General features: G+C 54.5%; 1 protein-coding gene across 3 annotated transcripts; it reads right to left on the bottom strand.

Annotated features, from left to right (window-relative positions):
* Nucleotides 1–294: 294 nt before the first annotated feature.
* On the bottom strand, nucleotides 295–20269 carry TIMM44 (translocase of inner mitochondrial membrane 44). Of its 3 annotated transcripts, none has more exons than XM_074384699.1 (13): nucleotides 20176–20269; nucleotides 18337–18432; nucleotides 11861–12031; nucleotides 8743–8823; nucleotides 7946–8095; nucleotides 7721–7860; nucleotides 7343–7428; nucleotides 6697–6810; nucleotides 6490–6614; nucleotides 5050–5100; nucleotides 1752–1841; nucleotides 1332–1442; nucleotides 311–978 (listed from the first exon to the last, which is right to left on the bottom strand). In XM_074384699.1, exons 1-13 carry the CDS (start codon nucleotides 20218–20220, stop codon nucleotides 859–861), a joined length of 1380 nt encoding a protein of 459 aa, XP_074240800.1. In that variant the 5' UTR covers nucleotides 20221–20269; the 3' UTR covers nucleotides 311–858. The 3 variants fall into 3 exon arrangements, with proteins under 3 accessions (XP_074240801.1, XP_074240800.1, XP_039322021.1); XM_039466087.2 differs by having other exon boundaries at nucleotides 351–978; nucleotides 6697–6789; nucleotides 20176–20267; XM_074384700.1 differs by lacking the exon at nucleotides 11861–12031 and having other exon boundaries at nucleotides 295–978.
* Between the last annotated feature and the right edge of the window lie 1282 nt (nucleotides 20270–21551).

Raw genomic sequence — 21551 nt, 5'->3', positions numbered from 1 at the left:
CTCCACTGCCATCTCGGACACCTCAGCCTGCCTGCGCCTGCATTCTCCGCCATAGACCACATTCCATACTCCGTTTGGGAAGGGGACCTCAGGGTCCCTAAAACACTCATATGGGTGCTCAAGCTCCCCAGGCCCTGGGGACCTCAATCCTCAAGAGAGCTCTGGCAGGTCACTATGACGAGCAAGGCCCCTAGTTTTGTCTGTCACTGGCCTCCACCTCCCCGCTACAAACAGGGTCCAGCCCTGGGCACAGCATCCACACGCTGCGGCTGCAGTTCCTTGCTCGACCTTGACAGCCTCTCAGAGCAGCCGCCTGCTCTCACCCCCATCCTCACTACGGCCACTCCCGCGCCAGGAAGACACTTTAGACTCCGGAGCTGCTCTTCTGCACTTTGGTGTTTTATTCTTTCCAAATCTCAGGCTTATGCACAGGTTGGAAGAGCATTGTTAAAATAAAAAATGGACCTAAAGTGGCTTGGCTGAGACGGCCAGCGGGCCACTGAGCGGTGGGGCCCAGGTCCCACCCTGCAGCTGGGGGAGTCCCTGGAGCCTCTTGGCACTATGCGGCCTGTGTGCAACCCAGGTGACCAGGTCCGGGACCCCTGCAGGGCAGAGCGACAAGGCAGGGGCTGGCCCTGGGGGGAGTGTCTCCAGTCGCAAGGAGAGTATCTCCAGCAGCCGCCCGCCACCCACTCCCCCCCACCCACTCCCCGGCCAGCTGGTCTTGCAGCCGTTCTGGCAGAGCTGGGGGCAGAGCCTGCAGTCTTGTTCCCAGAGGTCTGGAGTTGCCTCGGGTGGTGTCATGGTGCCTCTGCGCCTGATGACCCAGCCTGGGGCTCCCTGGCTTCCGGGACATCGTCAGAGGATCTGCTCTGTGCTGGAGGCTGAGATGTCCAGGAGCCGCCAGGCTGCGTAGGGGTTGAGCTCGTCCTGGTCTCGGCAGAGCGCCCACATGTACTGCATCCGCAGCACCTTGTCCTGTGGGGTGGGGTGGGAGGGGCACAGATGAGAGACGTGCAGGGACCCAGGCAGCTCTGGGAGGGGCCAGGCTCTGTGGAGCAGGAGCCACCCACAACCTCCCCAGGGGCTGGGAGCAGAAGCCAGCACAGCCGCCTCGACTAAAGAAGCACTCAGGCCTTGGTAAGGACAGGTCTGCTGGTCTCTGACCTCCCTCAACCCCAAACTCTGGCCCAGGTTTCTCCACATCCCCACCTGGTCCCAGAGCTTCCAGCTCTGAGCTGGTGTCCCTGCCACCCTGCCGGGTGGCCACACACACATATCCTGGGGACCGGCAATGCTATGTGCCTGCCCAGTCCCACTCCCTCACTCACCGGGTCACCCTCCACCACCTCTCCTTTGGGGTTCCTGACCAGCATCACCAGCTGTGCCCGGAAGGTGATGATCAGCACCGGCCCTTGCTCTATCATCTTGCCCATGGCCAGCTGCAGAGGGGCCGAGAGGGCGGGTGGGCTTCAGAGGACTGCCCAGCTGCTCCCCTGGAGGCGGAAACCCCTGCACCCAGGCCCTGCTGGGAGAAGGCTCCAGCACCAGGCCCAGCACCGCTCCCTCTCCCTGGGACCTGCCCCTCAGACCAGGACCAGGCCTCCCTCAAGACCCTCCCCTGGACAAGCCAAGGCCTCTGGGATCGGCACACAGCCCTCAGCCCCTGGCAAGGCCACCACCTGGGTCCTGTCTGGCCCAGAGTCCCCAGCCCTGATGGTGGCCCAGGCCCTGGCGAAAGAGGTGCTCACATCAACGTTGTCGATGTCTAGGATGCGAGAATGGAACTGGAGGCCCAGCGCCTTGGCCTGCTGGATGGGGTGGGCCAGCTGGCTGTAAGTCTGCAACGAGAGACCGACCCACCTGTGTGATGCCACCCAGGGCGGGCGCCATGCCACACAGAGCCACTGCCCACACACCCTGGCGCCCGGGTGCCCTGCTGCCAGCCAGCAATGGCAGAGGCCAAGAACCCAGGTCCAAGTGGGGAGGCAGCGACACCCACTTGCTGGCCCAGATCACACATTTCCCTCTCCTGGGAACGGCACTCTCTCCAGATGAACCAATGAAAACAGGATTAATCAGCAAAGTGGGTGATTCTCTTGGAACAAAATCCCAAATCCACTCCCAGGGCTAAGCGGGAGGCCCCTTGGCTGATCTCTAACACTTTCATATTCACCGCACTCTGAATCTTGGCCTGAGATCAAACGCCTCTTCTAGGATCTGTCCTCAGCCTGAGGCGGCCTCTGTCACTGACCAGCCCCCAGTGTCACCCTCAATCCCCTTGCGCCTGCGCCAGGCACCGGAAGCAGCCCCCGAGACACGTTTTCACTGGAAGCTTCTCTGGGCTTGGCATGAAACCATAACAGAGAAGATGTTCCGATAGCATCTACTTTTTATGGAAATGACTGATCCGCTGAGGAGAGGAAAAAAAAAAAACAAAAAAAACCTAGCCAATCCTACTAGTTCGGTTTCTTAAAGGTGACATTTTAAAAACAACACCTCTGTGGACGTGGCTGGACGTTCAGCTGTGTTTCCGGGGGCACCAGGAGCTCCCTGGCAAAGCGAGTCAGCTGTGGCGTGACGATCCCAAGGTAAAAACAAAACCAAAAACCAAAAAAAAAAAAAAAAAAAAAAAAAAAAAATCCACATCGAAACTCCTAAATGCCTGCTGGATTAGTCACCATGCAGGGGAGTATTTAAAAAGAAAATCTGACATGTTCTCCTCTGCGTTTTCCAAGTTGTTTATGAGCTGGGTACAGAACAGAATTAGCCAAGATCTGGATCACTTAATACGAAGAAGCCAGGGCCAGAAACCACACAGGTCAGGGAGCGAACAGGGTGAGACGGGGTGGCGTGAAGACACAGGAGCTGGGAGCCCCACAGGGATGGAGCGACAGCACGGTGCTGCCAGTGGCCCCAGGACCCCAAGCCCTGACTCCAAGAAGCAGTTGGGGCCTCATCAGGACACACACAGCACCTTCCCGGTGTGCAAAGACTGTCAATGTTTTGTTGTTATCTGTGTTTCAGGATCGTGTCATGAGGACAGCTAATGGGTCAGAAACTCAGCACACCCTAGAGGCTCCTGGGGCCTGGGGAGGGGCGCCCAGTGCCGCAGCCCCACTTGTGCCCCACAGGTAGCGGCTGGGGGTCACTGAGGAAAGCTCCCGCCGTCTTTCCAGGGGCTGTCTGGTTGCCAGGGTTACCTCTGTGGGTTTACTCTGGCCTGGGGCCAGCACTGCCCTGGTTTCTGTGACCACACTTCATTGTCACAACCCCTGGGAGGTGAGCACAGGGACTCTGCTCTGGCCTGGGAAGTGGGGTGGGCAATGCGTTCAAACCCCACTCAGCTCCCACGCTCCAGTCACGTGTGAGACACACATTCACCCTGATCCCCGGCCCCAGCCCATACCCCAGGCCACTGCAGCCACCTGAAACAGGGTAGTCACGCCCCACTGGAGACCTCGTTTTACTTCATGGCTGCAGTCACCTCTCCTGGGACTCCCTCGCTAAAATTATTCTTTTTTTGAGACAGTGTTGCTCTGTCACCCAGGCTGGAATGCAGTGGTACAATCTCGGCCCACTGAACTCTGCCTCTTGGGTTCAAGCGATTCTCCTGCCCCAGCTTCCTGAGTAGCTGGGACTATAGGGCACCTGCCACCAGGCCTGGCTTCTTTTTCTATTTTTAGTAGAGATGAGGTTTCACCATATGGGCCAGGCTGTTCTTGAACTCCTGACCTCAGGTGATACACCCACCTTAACCTCCCAAAGTGCTGGGATTAACAGACATGAGCCACCGCGCCCAGCCTACTATTTCCTTAATAACAGTAAGTAACAGCGTCTTGCTCTGTCGCCCAGGCTGCAGTGCTGTGGTATGATGACTCACTCCAGCCTTGACCTCCTGGGCTCAAGTGATCCTCCCACCTCAGTCTCCCTAATAGCTAGGACAACAGGTGCCTGCCACCACACTTGACGCTATCTTGCTCTGTCACCAAGGCTGGAGTACAGTGGCACGACCTAGGCACATTGCAACCTCTGTCTCCCAGATTCAAGCAATTCTGCATCAGCCTCCCCAGTGGCTGGGATTAGATGTGCTCCACCACGCCTGGATGTTTATTTTAATAGAGATGGGATTTCACCATGTTGCCTAGGCTGGTCTCGAACTCTTGAGCTCAGGCAGTCACCTGCCTTGGCCTCCCAAAGTGCTGGCGTTACAGAGCCACTGAGCCCTGCCACTTGGTTCATTTTAAATTTGTTTGTAGAGACAGGATTTTGGTATGTTTCCCAGGCTGGTCTTCAACTCCTGGGTTTAAGTGATCTCTCACCTTGCCCTGCTGGGACTGCAGTCACGGGCCACCACGCCCAGACCTAACCAAAATTATTTTAAGATTGGAGGAAGGCTGGGCACAGAGGCTTACACCTGTAATCTCAGCACTTTGGGAGGCCAAGGCAGGCAGATCACGAGGTCCAGGAGACCATCCTGGACAGCATGGTGAAACCCCGTCTCTACAAAAAAATACAAAAATTAGCTGGGCATGGTGGCACATGCCTGTAGTACCAGCTACTCAGGAGGCTGAGGTAGGAGAATCCCTTGAACCTGGGAGGCAGAGTTTGCAGTGAGCCAAGATCACACCACTGCACTACAGCCTGGTGACAGAGCAAGCCTCTGTCTCAAAAAAAAAGACTGAAGGGAAAAAAAAGACCCAGGAAAACTGGCAGCTTTGTGATCTCTCACGAGCAGGGGGACACCCCCAGCCATCTCTTAGACACAAGCCCAGAGAGGGATTATCCCTGAGGCGTTTACAGTCTGGAAGCAAAGGACTGGCAGGTGACACAGTGCCCAGCCTGAGAGCCCAGATGTGTCACACACTGAGGAACAGGAGGCGGGGTGGGGTAGGGTGGGGTGTCAGGCTCTCGGAGAGTGAGACGGGAGGATCCCCCCACCGGGAGCCCAGGTCCTGTCTGTTGGGAGTTACCCCAACGGAGCCACCGAAGCAGAACTTCTCCATGGTAATTTTTTTAGGCCTTAAAGAGAAAAAAAAAAGTACTCACAGCTTCATAGCACCAGTCTTTGAGAATGTCAAGCTCTCCAGAAATCATAGCCTAAAAAGGAAAGAGCAACGTAAGCGCCGGAACGACAGTGGGCTACTAAGGCATCAGGCAAAGTCCTGGAGAACCTTCTCCAGTGGTGGGCGGTGGGGGTAGTCAGTGGGGGGTTCCTCGGATACCCCCAGCTGCCACCTGTGGGGTGCGGGTGGAGCTGTGGCACTGGGTGTCCCTCCCCAGGCCCTGGGAACCGAGTCCCTGATGGTGTGCGAGCCTGGCTCTCTCCTGGGTGCAGGTGGAAGGCAGGCTGCAGGCGACCACCCAGGAAGCAGCCCTCGGTGGGACCCCCCTGGAACCTGGTGTAGAAACAGGGTGGCTGGGGACACAGCTTTCAGCCTGGCTAGGAATCTGAGCCAGGGAGATGAGGACCCACACTGTGGCTCCAGTGGGCCCACATCCTCTGTCCGCCCAGGAGACCACATTTTGGACTGCAAGGCCCACCATGGGACTGGCTGCCTCCTAGCGTCTGGGGGCAACAAGAGGGAAGGGCGTGCTGCAGGGGACGAGCCTAGGCCAGGCGCTGTTTCCACAGGATCCCAGAGCTGGGGCTGGATCCGGTGAGGGGGAGGAGGAGAGCGGGAAGGAGCCGGATGCCCGCGGTGAAAACTGTGAGCGGCAGGGCGAGGGTGGCCGGAACACCCGGCACCCATCACCCATCCTGGAAGGCACTGCAGTGCTCAGGCTGTTTTGGGCCATGGCGCCCATCTGCACCGACTCTTAGCCCTGCCTGAAGTGGAGAAAGACGGAAAACTGGAGGAGGAAGAGGAGGGTCAGGCAGAGGCCGGTGGGGCCAAGGATGGAAAGTCCCATGAAGGAACTCCTTTGACTGGGTCGCCGGTGTCCAGGCTCCTCCTGCATCCCCAGGGCTGCCGAGAGGCAGAGACTGCAAGGAAGAGGCCACCAAGAGGCTTGTGGGGGTCAGGCTGCGGCATGACCTTGAGCAAGACACCCTCCTTGTCTGTAGACCCAAGGAGGGCTTTGGTTGCCAGGGACAGCACCGTGAGGGAACCCCTTGGCTGCAGGTCTGGGTCAGAGGCAGCCCAAGGCCAGCTCTGATGCCTGAGGGCAGACACCCACTTCTCCCAAGGGTAAGAGGCTCCAGGCACCTTGGAGACAAACTCTAGCCTCCAGCAGCTGCTCCCAGCAACCTCAAGGGAACAGCCTCAGGCAGGAGGAGTGAGGGAGACCGGAGGCACCAGTAAGGCCCAGAAGCTATGTCGGGCACAGCCCGTGGGGCAGCTGCGGCCAGGCAGGAGCCCGTGTGCAACCAGCCTCCTCAGAAAACAGCCTCGGCAGTGGAGTTCCCGGCAGCACCCAGGATGCTGGCTGAGGTGGGGGAGGTGGTGGAGGCAGGACCTGCGGCCTGGGAGGGGACGTGGCACCCACCTCCAGGACGTTGGGGATGATGTCGTTCTCACATTGCTTCAGAAACCGGTCCTTGTCGAAGGCCGGGTCCACCCGGAGGATCTCTGTGAGTACCTCCGACATCTCCGTCTTTGAGAACAGACCCCCTGCAGGGAGCAGAGCCTGGAGTTCAGCTGGGCCGCAGAGCCCGCCCACCAGCAGCCTGTAGCCTGGGGGCGACTCACTCACCGAGCAGGTCGGTGACCTTGTCTGTCAGGGCCCGGGACGCCCGGATGAGCGCGTTGTCACTTTCGTCGTACTTCATCTTCATCTCGAAGAACCCTGCGGAGGATGGGGCAGGTGCTGGAGGAGAAGGGGCCCCTTTCAGAAACACGCCCCTCTCTCGCAGCTTCCAGGGGCTCCCTGTGGCCCCTGCGGGGTCCACTCTGATGCAGGTGGGGTCCAGGAGGGGTCGGCTGTGGGCCTGTGTCTCCATCTGTGCCTGAGGACCGCTGCCTGCCCACCTACCCGGCCAGGCGCAGAAGCCCCTCAGCCATGGCCCTAACAGGGCTGTGTAAATTATGGAGCACCACCCCGCTGGCTGTTGCTTTCACTACAAAGGAAACACACGCCTCTAGCAGTCCTCATAGGACAAGGGACAGGGGCCTGCTGCTGGTTCTGGGGCCCTGACTATGCTTGAGGGAACACCTGGCTTCTGGCAGCAGAATCTACAGCTGCACCATCAGGTGACCTGAAGGAAGTGACTGGCCCACTGGGACCCCAGTCTCCTCCTCTGCAAAACGGGGCTGTCTTGCAGCCAGTACAGGGGGATCACCGTGTGGCCCGCCGGCTGCCCGGGCCACTGCCACCCGCCCTCCGAGGTGCCCTCACTCACGGTTGAACACCACATTGTTCTCCTTGAAGTCCTTCCACTGCTGGTACCACCTGGAGTCCTTGTGCAGAACGACTCCCAGGGCCTCTCTGGGGAAGAGGGTGGGCGCTGGGGTTAAGTGATGGCTACGGGGCCACCCTGTGCCCTCCTGGGGCCATAGGGAGGGGCAGCAGAGGACAGCAGGCAGCTGAGACCTCAAACCCAGGGGCTGCGAGCACCCCACCCTCACCTCTCACCCTCCAATTCGAGGGAGCCGGAAAGCTTGCGCAGAAGGCAAACTTGAGAAACGGACTCCAGAAGTAACCTTTGATAGGCCCCCAAAATATACAGTAGTGACAGCCGCCCAAAATGGGGCAGTGAAGGCCATGGGCTGGCACCTACTCGTTTGGTTCAAACACTTTCTCCTCCTTGAACTTCTCTCCTGCAAACTCCGTCCTCTTCCGGAGTCGCTGGGGCCTTCGGTAGGGCCCTGTCTGCCCCAGGACACTGTCGTCAATTTCCTTCTTCACGGACTCCACCCCCTGCGAGACAGGCACAGCAGGCCTGCGGTGGGTGTCTGGGTCTGGCCATCCCGGGCCGCACACCCTGGCCCAGGCCTGGGCTCACCTGGGAGAGGGCTCTGAAGGCCGCCGTCCTGCCCAGCTTCTCCCCACCTTTGGACATCGACTCAGCTGACTGCTTGGCGGTCTTGGCCACTTCCTCCACACCCTCCTTGATTTTCCGGCCAAGATCACTTTTACTGACTTCATGAAGGCTCTACTGAGACAGACAGACAGACAGGGGCGTTGGCACCGGCCCCAGGGGCAGGGGATGCAGGAGGAATGAACCTCTGTTGGAGGGAAGGGCAGATCTGGCTTCTGAGGCCATTACAGGCCTTCTGTGCTCCTGTGGCGCACAGAACCCCCAGAGCCACGAGAATATCACCATGGCTTCCCGGGTGCTGGTCCTTGGGCTAGAGGTGAGATGCTGGGTGAACTGGCCCCTTCTGAAAATGGGCAGGAGTCCTCTGGAGACAGAGGAAGTGCTTGGCAGCAAGGATTCCCAAGGAGAGGACCCCAGAGGAAGAAAGGCAGTGAGGGCACCCCTTGCTGGGCAAACCCAGACGGAACAGGTGACAGAGGAGAGCCCGCAGCACTCCAGGAAGCCTCCCTCCCGCCTCCACCCTTGCCTGGAGATGGAATAGGCCCCTCCCCTCCTATTTTTAGGCTGGAAAAACATTTTCATTTTCTCCTCCAGTCCTGGCTTACTGCTGCTGAGTTATAGGGTCAACTGTCATGCAAGGTCACCAGTCTGTCCTCACCCTGTGTGTGCCTGGGGAACTCCAGAAGCCTTCACGAGGGTGGTCCCAGGCCCCATGTCACCCACTGCTGCCAAGTCACCCCCACCCAGGAGCCGACTCTTACCTCCTTCATGGTGCCTGTCAGCTCCCCAAGCTTCTTCCGTAGCACCTCACTTGTCCGCACGGTTTCTGACTCCATGGTTTTCTAGGTAAAGAGTGTTGTGTCTTTGCCCGGCTAATTTTTGTATTTTTAGTAGAGATGGGATTTTATCACCTTGGCCAGGCTGGTCTCAAACGCCTGACCTCAAGAGATCCACCTGCCTCAGCCTCCCGGAGTTCTGGGATTACATGTGTGAGTCACTGCACCCGGCCAAGCCTTGTGTCTTTAAGTCTGTTTTCAGCAGTGACATTTCCCTTACAGCCAAAGGTCCAAGAAGCATTTTCTTGGCAGCCCCTCCCTCCCCATGTCTGCCAGCATGCGCTGCCTCCAGGACCCCCCATGGCCCATGTGGCTCGGACTGAGGGTCTCAGCAGCTAGGAGCTCCCTGCCCAGAAAGCTAGCAGACTCAGACTCCGGCGTGGCAGCTACCTCCTGAGAACAGGAAGCCTAGTTTGCCTTTCACTGGGTGGCAGGAGGTGACCTTGCCTGTCATCACTCTGCCCCTCATCCAGCCTCCAGCCACCACAGCTTGGTCTTATGTCTCCCACACCATCCATCCCCCCCAAACCCGGCCTGCACTGTCCTCAGATGACTCCTGCCGTAATGCTAAAGAGGGGCTGGGCATGTGTGCAGCTATAGTCCCGTGATTTGAGAGGCTGAGATGGGAGGATCGCTTGAGCCCAGAAATTCGAGACCAGCACAGGCAACAGGGCGAGACCCTGTCTCTACAAAAAATTTTAAAAATTAGGCCAGGCGCGGTGGCTCAAGCCTGTAATCCCAGCACTTTGGGAGGCCGAGGCGGGTGGATCACGAAGTCAAGAGATCGAGACCATCCTGGTCAACATGGTGAAACCCTGTCTCTACTAAAAATACAAAAAATTAGCTGGGCATGGTGGCGCGTGCCTGTAATCCCAGCTACTCAGGAGGCTGAGGCAGGAGAATTGCCTGAACCCAGGAGGCAGAGGTTGCAGTGAGCTGAGATCGCACCATTGCACTCCAGCCTGGGTAATAAGAGCGAAACTCCGTCTCAAAAAAAAAAAAAAAATTAGCCAGGCATGGTATCCCCTGCCTTTAGTTACACCTTCTCAGGAGGCCAAAGTAGAGGATCACCTGAGCATGGGGAGGTCAAGACTGCAGTGAGCCATGATCGCACCACTGCACTCCAGCCAGGGCGACAGAGCAAGACCCTATCTCAAAAAATCAAAATAGGCCAGGCATGGTGGCTCATGGCTGCAATCCCAGCACTTTAGGAGGCCAAGGTGGGTGGATCACCTGAGGTCAGGATTTCGAGACCAGCCTGGCCAACAAGATGAAACTCCCCCTCTACTAAAAATACAAAAATTAGACACTCATGGTGGCACATGCCTGTAATTCCCGCTTTTTGGAAGGTTGCGGCAGGAGAATCATTTGAACCCAGGAGGCGGAGGGGCAGGGAGCCGAGATCGTGCCACTGCACTCCAGCCTGGACAACAGAGCAAGACTCTGTCTCAAAGAAAACACACACAAAAAAACAAAAAAACCCACAAACTAAGTCAAACGAAAACAAAACCCAAGGGACCTGTGGCAGGTGCCTGCATCTGTGAGGCTCAGCTGCTCACTGGTAAGCTGGGGACACTGTACCTGCCTCGAAGGCCCCTTACAAGTAAAGGAAAGCAGAGCCATTCCCAGAAGCCAGGCCTGGGGAGCTGCTCAAGAAGAGAATAATCACAGGCTAGGAGCAGTGGCTCACGCCTGTAATCACAACACTTTGGGAGACTGAGGAATGCAGATCACTTGAGGCCAGGAGTTTTGAGACTAGCCTGGCCAAAATGGTGAAACCCCATTTCTACCAAAACAAACAAACAAACAAACAAACTACAGGGCCAGGCACAGTGGATCACTCCTGTAATCCCAGCACTTTGGGAGGCCGAGGAACACAGATCACTTGAGGCCAGGAGTTCAAGGCCAGCCTGGCTAACATGGTAACACCCTGTCTTTACTAAAAATACAAAAATCAGGTCAGCAGTAATGGCGCGTGCCTGTAATCCCACCTACTCAGGAGGCTGAGGCAGAAGAATTGCCTGAGCCTAGGAGGCAAAGGTTGTGGTGAGCTGAGATCGTGCCACTGCACTCCAGCCTGGGTGACAGAGTAAGACTCTGTCTCAAAAGAAAAAAAGAAAAGAAAAGAAAAGAAAAATCAGCTGGGTGTGGTGGCAGGTGCCTATAATCTCAGCTACTCGGGAGACTGAGGCAGGAGAATAGCTTGAACCCAGGAGGTGGAGGTTGCAGTAGGTCAAGATACCACTGCACTCCAGAGCAATGATGCCTGGGTGACAGAGCAAGATCCCATCTCATAAAATAAAGTAATTACACCAGCACCATCACCCAGTTTCCACCCAGCTTCACTCAGAGGACGACAGCTGGGAGCTCTCAGGAGCGCTGCATCCCACAGCTGATGTGCGTGTGTTGCCTGGGGTCCTGTGAAGATGTGGTCCCCAGCCTGGCAGTTTGGGAGGGTGTGAACCTCTGCATCTGGCACCCGCTTCCAGGAGCAGCCACAGCTGCTGGTCTGGGGACCATGCTTGAAGGGGCACAGAATGCTGAATGGTTTCATGGCAGAACCCAGAGGCCTGAAGAGCTGCTCCTGTCCCCTGGCTGCCTCTCATTAGTGCATCAGAGCAGTGACCTCACTTCCTCACGAGCCGCCCTGCCCCCAACCGTCTGGCCCTGAGCTCCTCTGGCTGAAGCTGGCCTGGAGTAACCCTGGCTCTGGAAACAAATATGTCAACCAAGAAAAATAAGAAACAAAGGCGCCTGACAGGGTGGCTCACGCCTGTAATCTCAGCACTTTGGGAGGCCCAGGCGGTCGGATCACCTGAGGTTGGGAGTTCGAGACCAGACTGACTTAACACAGAGAAACCTTGCCTCTACTAAAAATACAAAACTAGCCTGGTGTGGTAGCACATGCCTGTAATCCCAGCTACTTGGGAGGCTGTGGCAGGAGAATCGCTTGAACCCGGGAGGCGGAGGTTTCGGTGAGCCAAGATTGTGCCGCTGCACTCCAGCCTGGGTGGAGGAAAAATAAGGCAGCAAAGGGACTCACGTATTTCCTTCTGGCCTCCTGGAGCGCGTCTGATTCTTCCAGCCTCCTGGCCTCATCGCGGAATTTTTTTATACTTTCTTTCATTTCTTCGTTTTTGGCTAATTCTTGTTTGATATTATCTAGCAAGCCAGACAGAAAGCCTTTTCTGTTTCCAGAAGAATATGATTTGGACTAGAAAGAATGCAAAAGAAAAAAAATTTAAAGAACACAGTAGGGCCGGGTACAGTGGTTGACACCTGTAATCCCAGCACTTCGGGAGGCCAAGGCAGGCGGATCATGAGGTCAAGAGATTGAGACCATCCTGGCCAACATGGTGAAACCCCTTCTCTACGAAAAATACAAAAATTAGCTGGCCTGTAGTCCCAGCTACTCAGGAGGCTGAGGCAGGAGAATTGCTTGAACCCACGAGGTGCAGGTTGCAGTGAGCTGAGATCATGCCACTGCACTCCAGTCTGGCACCTGGCGACAGAGCAAGACTCTGTCTCAAAAAAAAAAAAAAAAAAAAAAAGTAAAGAACACAGTAGAAGAACATACGACAAAAAGCCCCACAGAGGGACTCTAAGAGATTTTTGTTTGTTTTGTTTTGTTTTGTTTTGAGAGGAGTCTCACTCTTTCACCAGGCTGGAGTGCAGTGGCGCAATCTCAGCTCACTACAACCTCTGCCTCCCAGGTTCAAGTGATTCTCCTGGCTCAGCTTCCCAAGTAGCTGGGACTACAGGTGAGTGCCACCATGCCCAGCTAATTTTTGTATTTTTAGTAGAGATGGGGTTTCACCATGTGGCCAGGATGGTCCCCATCTTTTGACCTTTTGATCTGCCTGCCTCTGGCCTCCTAAAAGTGCTGGGATTACAGGCGGGAGCCACTGCGCCCAGCCTCTGAGAGATTTTTTTTTAAATGTTCTCTTTTCTGTTGATATACATTTAATGATGATTAGCTATCTCTTTTATAATAATAATAAAAGACAGGCTGGGTGCAGTGGCTCATGCCTGTAATCCCAGCACTATGGAAGGCCAAGGCAAGTGGCTCACAAGGTCAGGAGTTCCAGACTAGCCTGGCCAACATGATGAAATCCCGTCTCTACAAAAAAAAAAAAAAAAAAAAAAAAAAAATTAGTTGGGCATGGTGGCAGGCACCTGTAGTCCCAGCTAGTCAGAAGGCTGAGGCAGGAGAATCGCTTGAATCCAGGAGGCGGAGATTGCAGGGAGCTGAGAGAGCACCACTGCACTCCAGCCTAGGTGACAAAGTGAGACTCTGTCTCAAAAATAAGCCGGGCGCGGTGGCTCAAGCCTGTAATCCCAGCACTTTGGGAGGCCGAGGCGGGTGGATCACGAGGTCGAGAGATCGAGACCATCCTGGTCAACATGGTGAAACCCCGTCTCTACTAATGGTGCAAAAAATTAGCTGAGCATGGTGGCGCGTGCCTGTAATCCCAGCTACTCCGGAGGCTGAGGCAGGAGAATTGCCTGAACCCAGGAGGTGGAGGTTGCGGTGAGCCGAGATCGTGCCATTGCACTCCAGCCTGGGTAACAAGAGCGAAACTCCGTCTCAAAAAAAAAAAAAAAAAAAAAAAAAGACAAAAAGACAGCAGGTGAAAAGTGTGGTATATCCAGATAACAGAGTATTATTCAGTGCTGAAAAAGAAATGAGCTTTCAGCCGGGTGCTGTGGCTCACACCTGTAATTCCAGCACTTTAGGAGGCTGAGGTGGGAGGACTGCTTAAGGCCACACGTTTGAGACCAACCTGGGCAACATAACTCTGTTTAAAAAAACAGGCCAAGGGCGGTGGTTCACAACTATAATCCCAGCACTCTGGGAGGCTAAGGTGGGTGGATCACATGAGGTCAGAAGTTCGAGAGTAGCCTGGCCAAAATGGTGAAACCCTGTCTCTACTAAAAATGCAAAAGTTAGCCAGGCATGGTGGTGTGCACCTGTAATCTCAGCTACTCTGAAGGCTGAGGCAAGAGAATTGCTTGAAATCGGGAGGAAGAGGCTGCAGTGAGCCAAGATCACACCACTGCACTCTAGCCTGGGTGACAGAGTGAGACTCCATCTCAAAAGAAATTAAATTAAAAAAAATTTTTTTTTCCACATATCCTTTCACAGACAAACTTTTTTAAAAAAAGGCTATTTTTTTAAAAAGGCCAAACTAACAAGAAATACGCTCGCAAGCTATGAAAAGACCTTAAATGCATATCACACTCAGTGAAAGACGCCAATCTCAAAAGGTTACGTACTGTCTGACTCCAACCATAGGACGTTCTGAAAAAGGCAAAACTATGGACACAGTAAAAGATCAGTGGTTGCCAGAGGCTGGCAGAAAGAGGGTGGGACAGTGGGTGGAACACAGAAAAATTTTAGGGCAGTGTAACTACTGTTATCATGCTAATCACAGATACACGTCATTACATATTTGTCAGAGCTCAGAGAATGCACACCACTAGGTGGAACTGAAGGGAAAGCATGCCTTTGTTAATAATAATGTACTGGGGGCCGGGCGCGGTGGCTCACGCCTGTAATCCCAGCACTTTGGGAGGCTGAGGCGCGTGGATCACTTGAGGTCAGGAGTTCAAGACCAGCCTAGCGGGGCTGGTGGCTCACGTCTATAATCCCAGCGGGTGGATCGTGAGGTCAAGAGATCGAGACCATCCTGGTCAACATGGTGAAACCCCGTCTCTACTAAAAATACAAAAAATTAGCTGGGCATGGCGGTGCGTGCCTGTAGTCCCAGCTTCTCAGGAGGCAGGGGAATTGCCTGAACTCAGGAGGCAGAGGTTGCGGTGAGCCAAGATTGTGCCACTGCACTCCAGCCTGGGTAACAAGAGTGAAACTCCGTCTCAAAAAAAAAAAAAAAAAAAAAAAAAAAAAGACCAGCCTGAGAAACTCCATCTCTATATATAAAAAATATAAAAAAACTTTTAGCAGCCGGGCACGGTGGCCCAAGCCTGTAATCCCAGCACTTTGGGAGGCCGAGGCGGGTGGATCACAAGGTCAAGAGATCGAGACCATCCTGGTCAACATGGTGAAACCCCGTCTCTACTAAAAATACAAAAAATTAGCTGGGCATGGTGGCGCCTGCCTGTAATCCCAGCTACTCAGGAGGCTGAGGCAGGAGAATTGCCTGAACCCAGGAGGCGGAGGTTGCGGTGAGCCGAGATCGCGCCATTGCACTCCAGCCTGGGTAACAAGAGCGAAACTCCGTCTCAAAAAAAAAAAAAAAAAAAAAAATTTTTTTTTGTTAAAAGAAAAAATAATAATGTATCAACATAGAGTCAGTTGTAACAAATGTGCCCCACTAATGCAGGAGATGGAGAACAGAAAACTGGGTGCCTGATGGGAGAGGAGGGGTGTGGCAACTCTCTGTACTTTGTATCCAATTATCTGTAAAACTAAAACTGCTCAAAAACATAAAGCTGCAGGGCGCGGTGGCTCAAGCCTGTAATCCCAGCACTTTGGGTGGATCACGAGGTGGAGAGATCGAGACCATCCTGGTCAACATGGTGAAACCCCGTCTCTACTAAAAATACAAAAAACTAGCTGGGCATGGTGGCGCGTGCCTGTAATCCCAGCTACTCAGGAGGCTGAGGCAGGAGAATTGCCTGAACCCAGGAGGCGGAGGTTGCGGTGAGCCGAGATCGCGCCATTGCACTCCAGCCTGGGTAACAAGAGCGAAAACTCCGTCTCAAAAAACAAAACAAAACAAAACAAAAAACAAAGCCTTGTGGGCCAGCACAGTGGCTCATGCCTTTCATCCCAGCACTCTGGGAGGCTGAGGCCAGTGGTCAATACCTGCCTGGCCAAGATTTAGTAGAGACGGGTGAAACCTCAACTCTACTAAAAATACAAAAATCATGTCTGTCTCAGAAAGAAAGAAAAAAATAAAGCCTTGTAAAAGCAAAACAAGGCCAGATGCAGTGGCTCACACCTGTAATCTCAGCACTTGGGGAGGCCGAGGTGGGCGGATCACTTGAGGTCAGGAGTTCCAGACCAGGCTCCCCAACGTGGTGAAACTCCGTCTCTACTAAATATAGAAAAATTAGCTGGACATGATGGTACGTGCCTGTGACTTCAGCTACTTGGGAGCCTGAGGCAGGAGAATTGTGTGAACCCAGGAGGTGGAGGTTGCAGTGAGCTGACATCATGCCACTGCACTCCGGCCTGGGTGACAGAGTGACCCATCTCAAAAGAAAAAAAAAAAAAAAAAAAATCAAAGTAAAATACAGGCTACTTTTCCAATAAAAGAAACACAGAGGACAGGAGACAGCCTCGACGTGGAGCCCTCAACCAGGCAAAGGTCAACACCCAAAGGGGCCTCATCACAGTGCTGGTGTGGGAAGGACTCTGGTTCCTGATCCCAAAGGACATGGCACAAGGGATTCTTCCCTAGGATTCTGGGGCTGGGAGGATTTCCTGGTCCTAGAATCCTGCCAGCCCCTCCGGGAGAACTGGGGCCAGATCTAGCTCATGTGACCCATGGGCCTGGGGTCTGGCCCAGAGCTCCCTCTCAGCCTACAGGATGACAGTCACAGAGAGCCCCAATTGATGTTCTCCCCCTTGGGGAAAACCAACACACCCGGGGGCCAGCCCTGAGGTCAGGAGAAAGGCTCAGCTCTGCGTAAAGAGCCACTCTTGCAGACTGCTCAAAGACACATCCTTCAGGGCCAGTCCGAGAACCAGATTCACAGCGCTGTTTCATCATGTGCGTAACGGTGGGCTCAAAAAAAGAAACAGCGGCCGGGCACAATGGCTCACACCAGTAATCCCAGCACTCTGGGAGACCAAAGTGAGTGGATCACTTGAGGCCAGGAGTCCAACACCAGCCTGGCTAACATGGTGAAACCCCATCTCTACTAAAAATACAAAAATTAGCCATGTGTGGTGGCGCATGCCTGTAATCCCAGCTACTCAGGAGGCTGAGCAGGACAGTCACTTGAACCTGGGAGGCAGAGGTTGCAGTGAGCTGAGATCTCGCCACTGCACTCCAGCCTAGGCAGCAGAGTGAGACTGTTTCAAAAAAAAAAAAAGAAGCCGGGCGCGGTGGCTCAAGCCTGTAATCCCAGCACTTCGGGAGGCCGAGGCAGGTGGATCATGAGGTCAAGAGATTGAGACCATCCTGGTCAACATGGTGAAACCCCATCTCTACTAAAAATACAAAAAAATTAGCTGGGCATGGTGGCACGTGCCTGTAATCCCAGCTACTCAGGAGGCTGAGGCAGGAGAATTGCCTGAACTCAGGAGGCGGAGGTTGCGGTGAGCCGAGATTGTGCCATTGCACTCCAGCCTGGGTAACAAGAGTGAAACTCCGTCTCAAAAAAAAAAAAGAGAACCAGCTTAATGAATGATCATATGATAATCAAATCAGGGGGAAGTGGCCACCTGTAGTCAACTTTTCCACAGCTATGTTGGGTATACAAGCTCCAGGTGGGATCCCTTCTCTGGCTCCTGTCAAGCCACAAGAAACAGCTGCATCCAGCTTGGTGCTTAGGTGTGGAGGTGCACACCTGTGGTTCCAGCTACTCAGGAGGGTGAGATGGAGGACTGCTTAAGCCCAGGAATTCAAGGCTGCAGTGAGCAGTGATTGTGGCACTGCGCCCCAGCCTGGGCCACAGAGTGAGACCCTGACTTGCAAAAAAAAAAGCCCATTGCTGCTCCCCAGGACAAGTGGCCAGGCCTCCTACTGGCAGGCTGCAGTGCCATTCAGATGCCACCCTGGCCAGCCTTTCTCCAGGGGAAGACCAGGTTCTAAGCAAGACTATCCAGGATCATACTCCCTTATAGCAGCCCTGCCAGAGACTCTCGGGCTATAAACCTCGGGTGTGTGGGTATGTGTGACCGGGGACTGGAGAAGTAAGGGAAAGAGTCACAAGTCCTGTCCCACACCCACGACGGCCCCAGAACAGAACCAAGGAAGCAGCTGAACTGAGGCTCTGGGAGCAGAGAGCGAGCGAGGGAGACAGAATGTGCACACTGCCCAAATGCACGTCTCTGGGGAAGAGAGTCAGGTTTTGGGTTTCTGTCCTCACGATGCTCAGACATCAACAGAAGCAACACAGTGGAACAGGAGCAACCAGGAGAAACTGAGGTCTGGGTGTGACAAGGTGACTGACTCTGTACCGATGCTCAAAGGGCTATCTCCCAGAAAAGGAAATAGCCATGTTGGTGAGGGACCCACGGGCAGCAGTCACAGGAATGTAGAATTCAGTTCGATACAGGGGTCTCTTCCAAGCAGGAGAACCAACACAACAGGCTATTCTGATAGCATCTTACTCCCTAACATCAAGCAAGAGGCGGGTCAAGTGTTTCTGTGACCGAGAAGGCCAGGCACACTGGGCTCTGTCACTCTGAAGGCCCCGGACACAGAAGGCCCACCACTGAGATGGTGTGAGTCACTTCCGCAGCTCCACCCCTCTCCTGCCAACAGGATCTGAATTTTCAGGCGCCCCGTGTGTCTGCTGTCCTGAGCATCCTGAGTCACTCACCAGTGGCAGCTCTCTGCCCAGCCGGCGCATCTGATAGGTCGAACCATGGGGTAGGCTGTGGCTGGAAAGAAACTGGATTCCACCGCTGAGGCATCTCTAATTGGGGGGAGAGAAAAGAAAGATCCATTCTAACATAGAGGTTGATTGAGAAGTAAGCAGACCACACACAAAACAGCAGGGGTCACCTGCGGCTCACTGGCCAATTTTTTTTTTTTTTTTAATGACATAGTCCTGCTCTGTTGCCCAGGCTAGAGTACAGTGGCGCGATCTCGGCTCGCTGCAACCTCCACCTCCCAGGTTCAAGTGATTCTCCTGCCTCAGTCTACCAAATAGCTGGGATTACAGGCATGTGCCATCACACCCGGCTAATTTTTGTATTTTTAGTAGAGAGGGGGGTTTTGCCATGTTGGCCAGGCTGGTCTTGAACTCATGACCTCAAGTGATATGCCCGTCTCGGCCTCCCAAAGTGCTGGGATTACAGGCATGAGCCACCACACCTGGCCTCATTGGCCAATTTCTATCTTATGCCTGATGCATGCCAGGCACTCTGTAATCTTCCCAAAGTCTATGAATCGAGTAGAAGCTGGTGGAAAGAGAAAATGTTGTGTCTGTACTTCCAGGGCCTACATCTACCCTTGTGCCCCTGAAACTGGGGAAAACAGACAGGTCCCAGGAAATGCCAGCCCATGGTGGGAAGAAGACTAAAGGTACCAGTACAATTTAATCCCATAGCCTGAGAATAGGCACACTAAGCTTCTATGCTAGTGGCAAGCAATCTTCTCTCGAGAGCCCACCCCATTTCGGCCAGCCTCCAAAGGTGAGAGAACTGGATTTTCAGAGACAAATGTCGATAACCTATTGCCCCAGGGACAACTATGGAATAAACCTACAATGTCCCACTCAAGGGTTGGGCTATAAACAGAGTAATGTACGGTAGTCACTCTGGGCAAAGACTCGGCTGACCTGATGTAAAAGACACATTCTGGCTGGGTGCGGTGGCTCACACCTGTAATTCCAGAACTTTGGGAGGCCAAGGCAGATGAATCAAGAGGTCAGGAGTTTGAGACCAGCCTGGCCGAGAAGGTGAAACCTCGTCTCTACTAAAAATATATAAATTAGCCGGGCGTGGTAGTGGGCACCTGTAATCCCAGTTACTCTGGACGCTGAGGGAGGAGAATCGCTTGAACCCGGAAGGCCGAGGTTGCAGTGAGCTGAGATCGCGCCGCTACACTCCAGCCTGGGCGACAAGAGCAACACTCCGTCTCGAAAAAAAAAAGCAAGCAAGAAAACTAAAAGAAAAAAGAAGTAACTTAGAGTGAAGCAATATGAAGTGCTACTCTTTGAGTGCGCGTTACAAGTCTTGACTACCACTGCTCTGTGAACCCAAGAGCCTGCAAGGGCGCGAACCACCTCTCGCACGTCCACAAAGAACATTAAAAGAAACGATACAGGAAGAGGAGAACCCAGCATTAGCGAGCTGTTAATGTAACGTGTTTTTGTTTTTTTTGCCTTCCCCAGTCTACTTTTTATCCACCGGGCGCCGCCGCCCCGGCTACCACTCACTCTCCCGTGCATCTGGGTCTGAGGGTGAAGGGTGATCAGCTCCTGCCAGGCTCCGCGCATCGCCGCCCCCTGCCCGGTGCGCTCGGTCCCTTCCCTCAGGCCTCGCTCTTTGCCCCCCTGTCCTGGCCTCTGCTGACCCAACGACCCAAACCCAAGCTTTCTACCGAACCCAGGCAAAGGTCGCGAGGGCCAAGGGCCCAAGAAGAAGAAAGCCTTGGTGGCCGAAGGCCCGGAAGACCCCTAAGCCCGCCCTGCCAGCGCCGCATCGCCGCTCACCCGCGGACACCGGCACCAGCCACTCCGCAGCGCCGCCGCCGCCATGTTGAAGGGCCGTGTGACCTTCTCGCCGCGCGGCCCGATTGCGTCATCTGCCGCTTCATCCTGGAGTGATGCAAGCCTGGGAAAGCCAGTGGGGGGGCGGGGTTTCGGAGAGGTCCAGTCCTCGGATTGGGTCCGTCTTGGGGGCGGGGCACTAAATGGGCAGGGAATTCCTAGAGAGCTGTCTCTGATAGGGCAGGGTTTTGGAAGAACGGGGCCTGTGACTAGATGTGGCCCCGGAGGCGCGTGCACTCCTGGAAGGGTCAGATCTATGATTGGGCGAGACTATGAAGGGGCGGAGCCCAGGGGCGTGGTTTCCGTCTCCTGCGGTGATTCGGCCACAGATCACACCGAGCGGTGGTGGCAGGAGGTACTAGCACGTGGATCCACCCACCGCAAGGACAGATTCGAATGGATTCTGACTGACCAGCGGACCAGCTCGCGAGTGATAGTCTATGGCTGTCCCTGCAACGATTGATTGGTTGACAATGACTGAGAGACTAGCAAGTGAGTCGCTCCAGGAAACCGAAGGATCCCACTCTTGTGCCGCGCTTTGGGAAGACGCCTGTTGGTTTTGACCCGGAATAGGAAGGAGAAGCTGAAATCAGGCTGACTGTGGTCCGGTCCTACTTCGAGTCAGTGTGAATTGCCACTCTCTGCCCGGAAGACGCCCAGGCCGTTGTCATTTCAGCACACCTGGTGCTATTTTCCATTCGAAGAATGCCGCCACCAAGTGGCGGTATTTTAACATAGCCTTGCAATCCGGGGATGAGGAAGGAGGGTTGGTCCCCTGGGGAGCTAATGCTGTATGTTGCTTTGCTGTTTGTCTTATTGAAGCCCTTTGCTTTTTTTTTTTTTTTAGAGCGAGAGTCCTGCTCTGTCACCTAGGGTGCAGTGTCAGGATCTAGCTCACTGCAGCCTCCAACTGCAAGTGATCCTCCTGCCTCGGCCTCTGAGTCCCTGGGATTACAGGCGTGAGCTACCGCGCGCGGTGCTTTTGCACTATTAAGCTGCGATATGGGTTTATGGGACTTCATTTTTTGGAAGGGAGGCAGCTTGGCTCTGGAGGGCATGCATTCCCTGGCTTCTGGGCTGGACAGACGTGTTCTCCATCTCAGGAGCTGCCCCTCGAGGTGGGAGTAAGAGATGAGGGCCTCCACTCTGGCTTTTTTCGAGATATCTTTATGCCAAGAGGAGCAAACTAGTTAAGTGGTTAGTGTACACAAGTGTGTTGCTGAGAATAAAGTCTGGGCTACAAGAAACTGGGATTTTTTTTTTTTTTTTTCTGAGACAGAGTTTTGCTCTTGTTGCCCAGGCTAGAGTGTGTGGGCGCC

This window comes from Saimiri boliviensis, chromosome 14 (assembly GCF_048565385.1).
Source record: "Saimiri boliviensis isolate mSaiBol1 chromosome 14, mSaiBol1.pri, whole genome shotgun sequence".
Classification (NCBI taxonomy): domain Eukaryota; kingdom Metazoa; phylum Chordata; class Mammalia; order Primates; family Cebidae; genus Saimiri; species Saimiri boliviensis.
The sequence above is the reverse complement of the archived record's forward strand: the minus strand, read 5'-3'. Positions and strand labels throughout refer to the sequence as shown.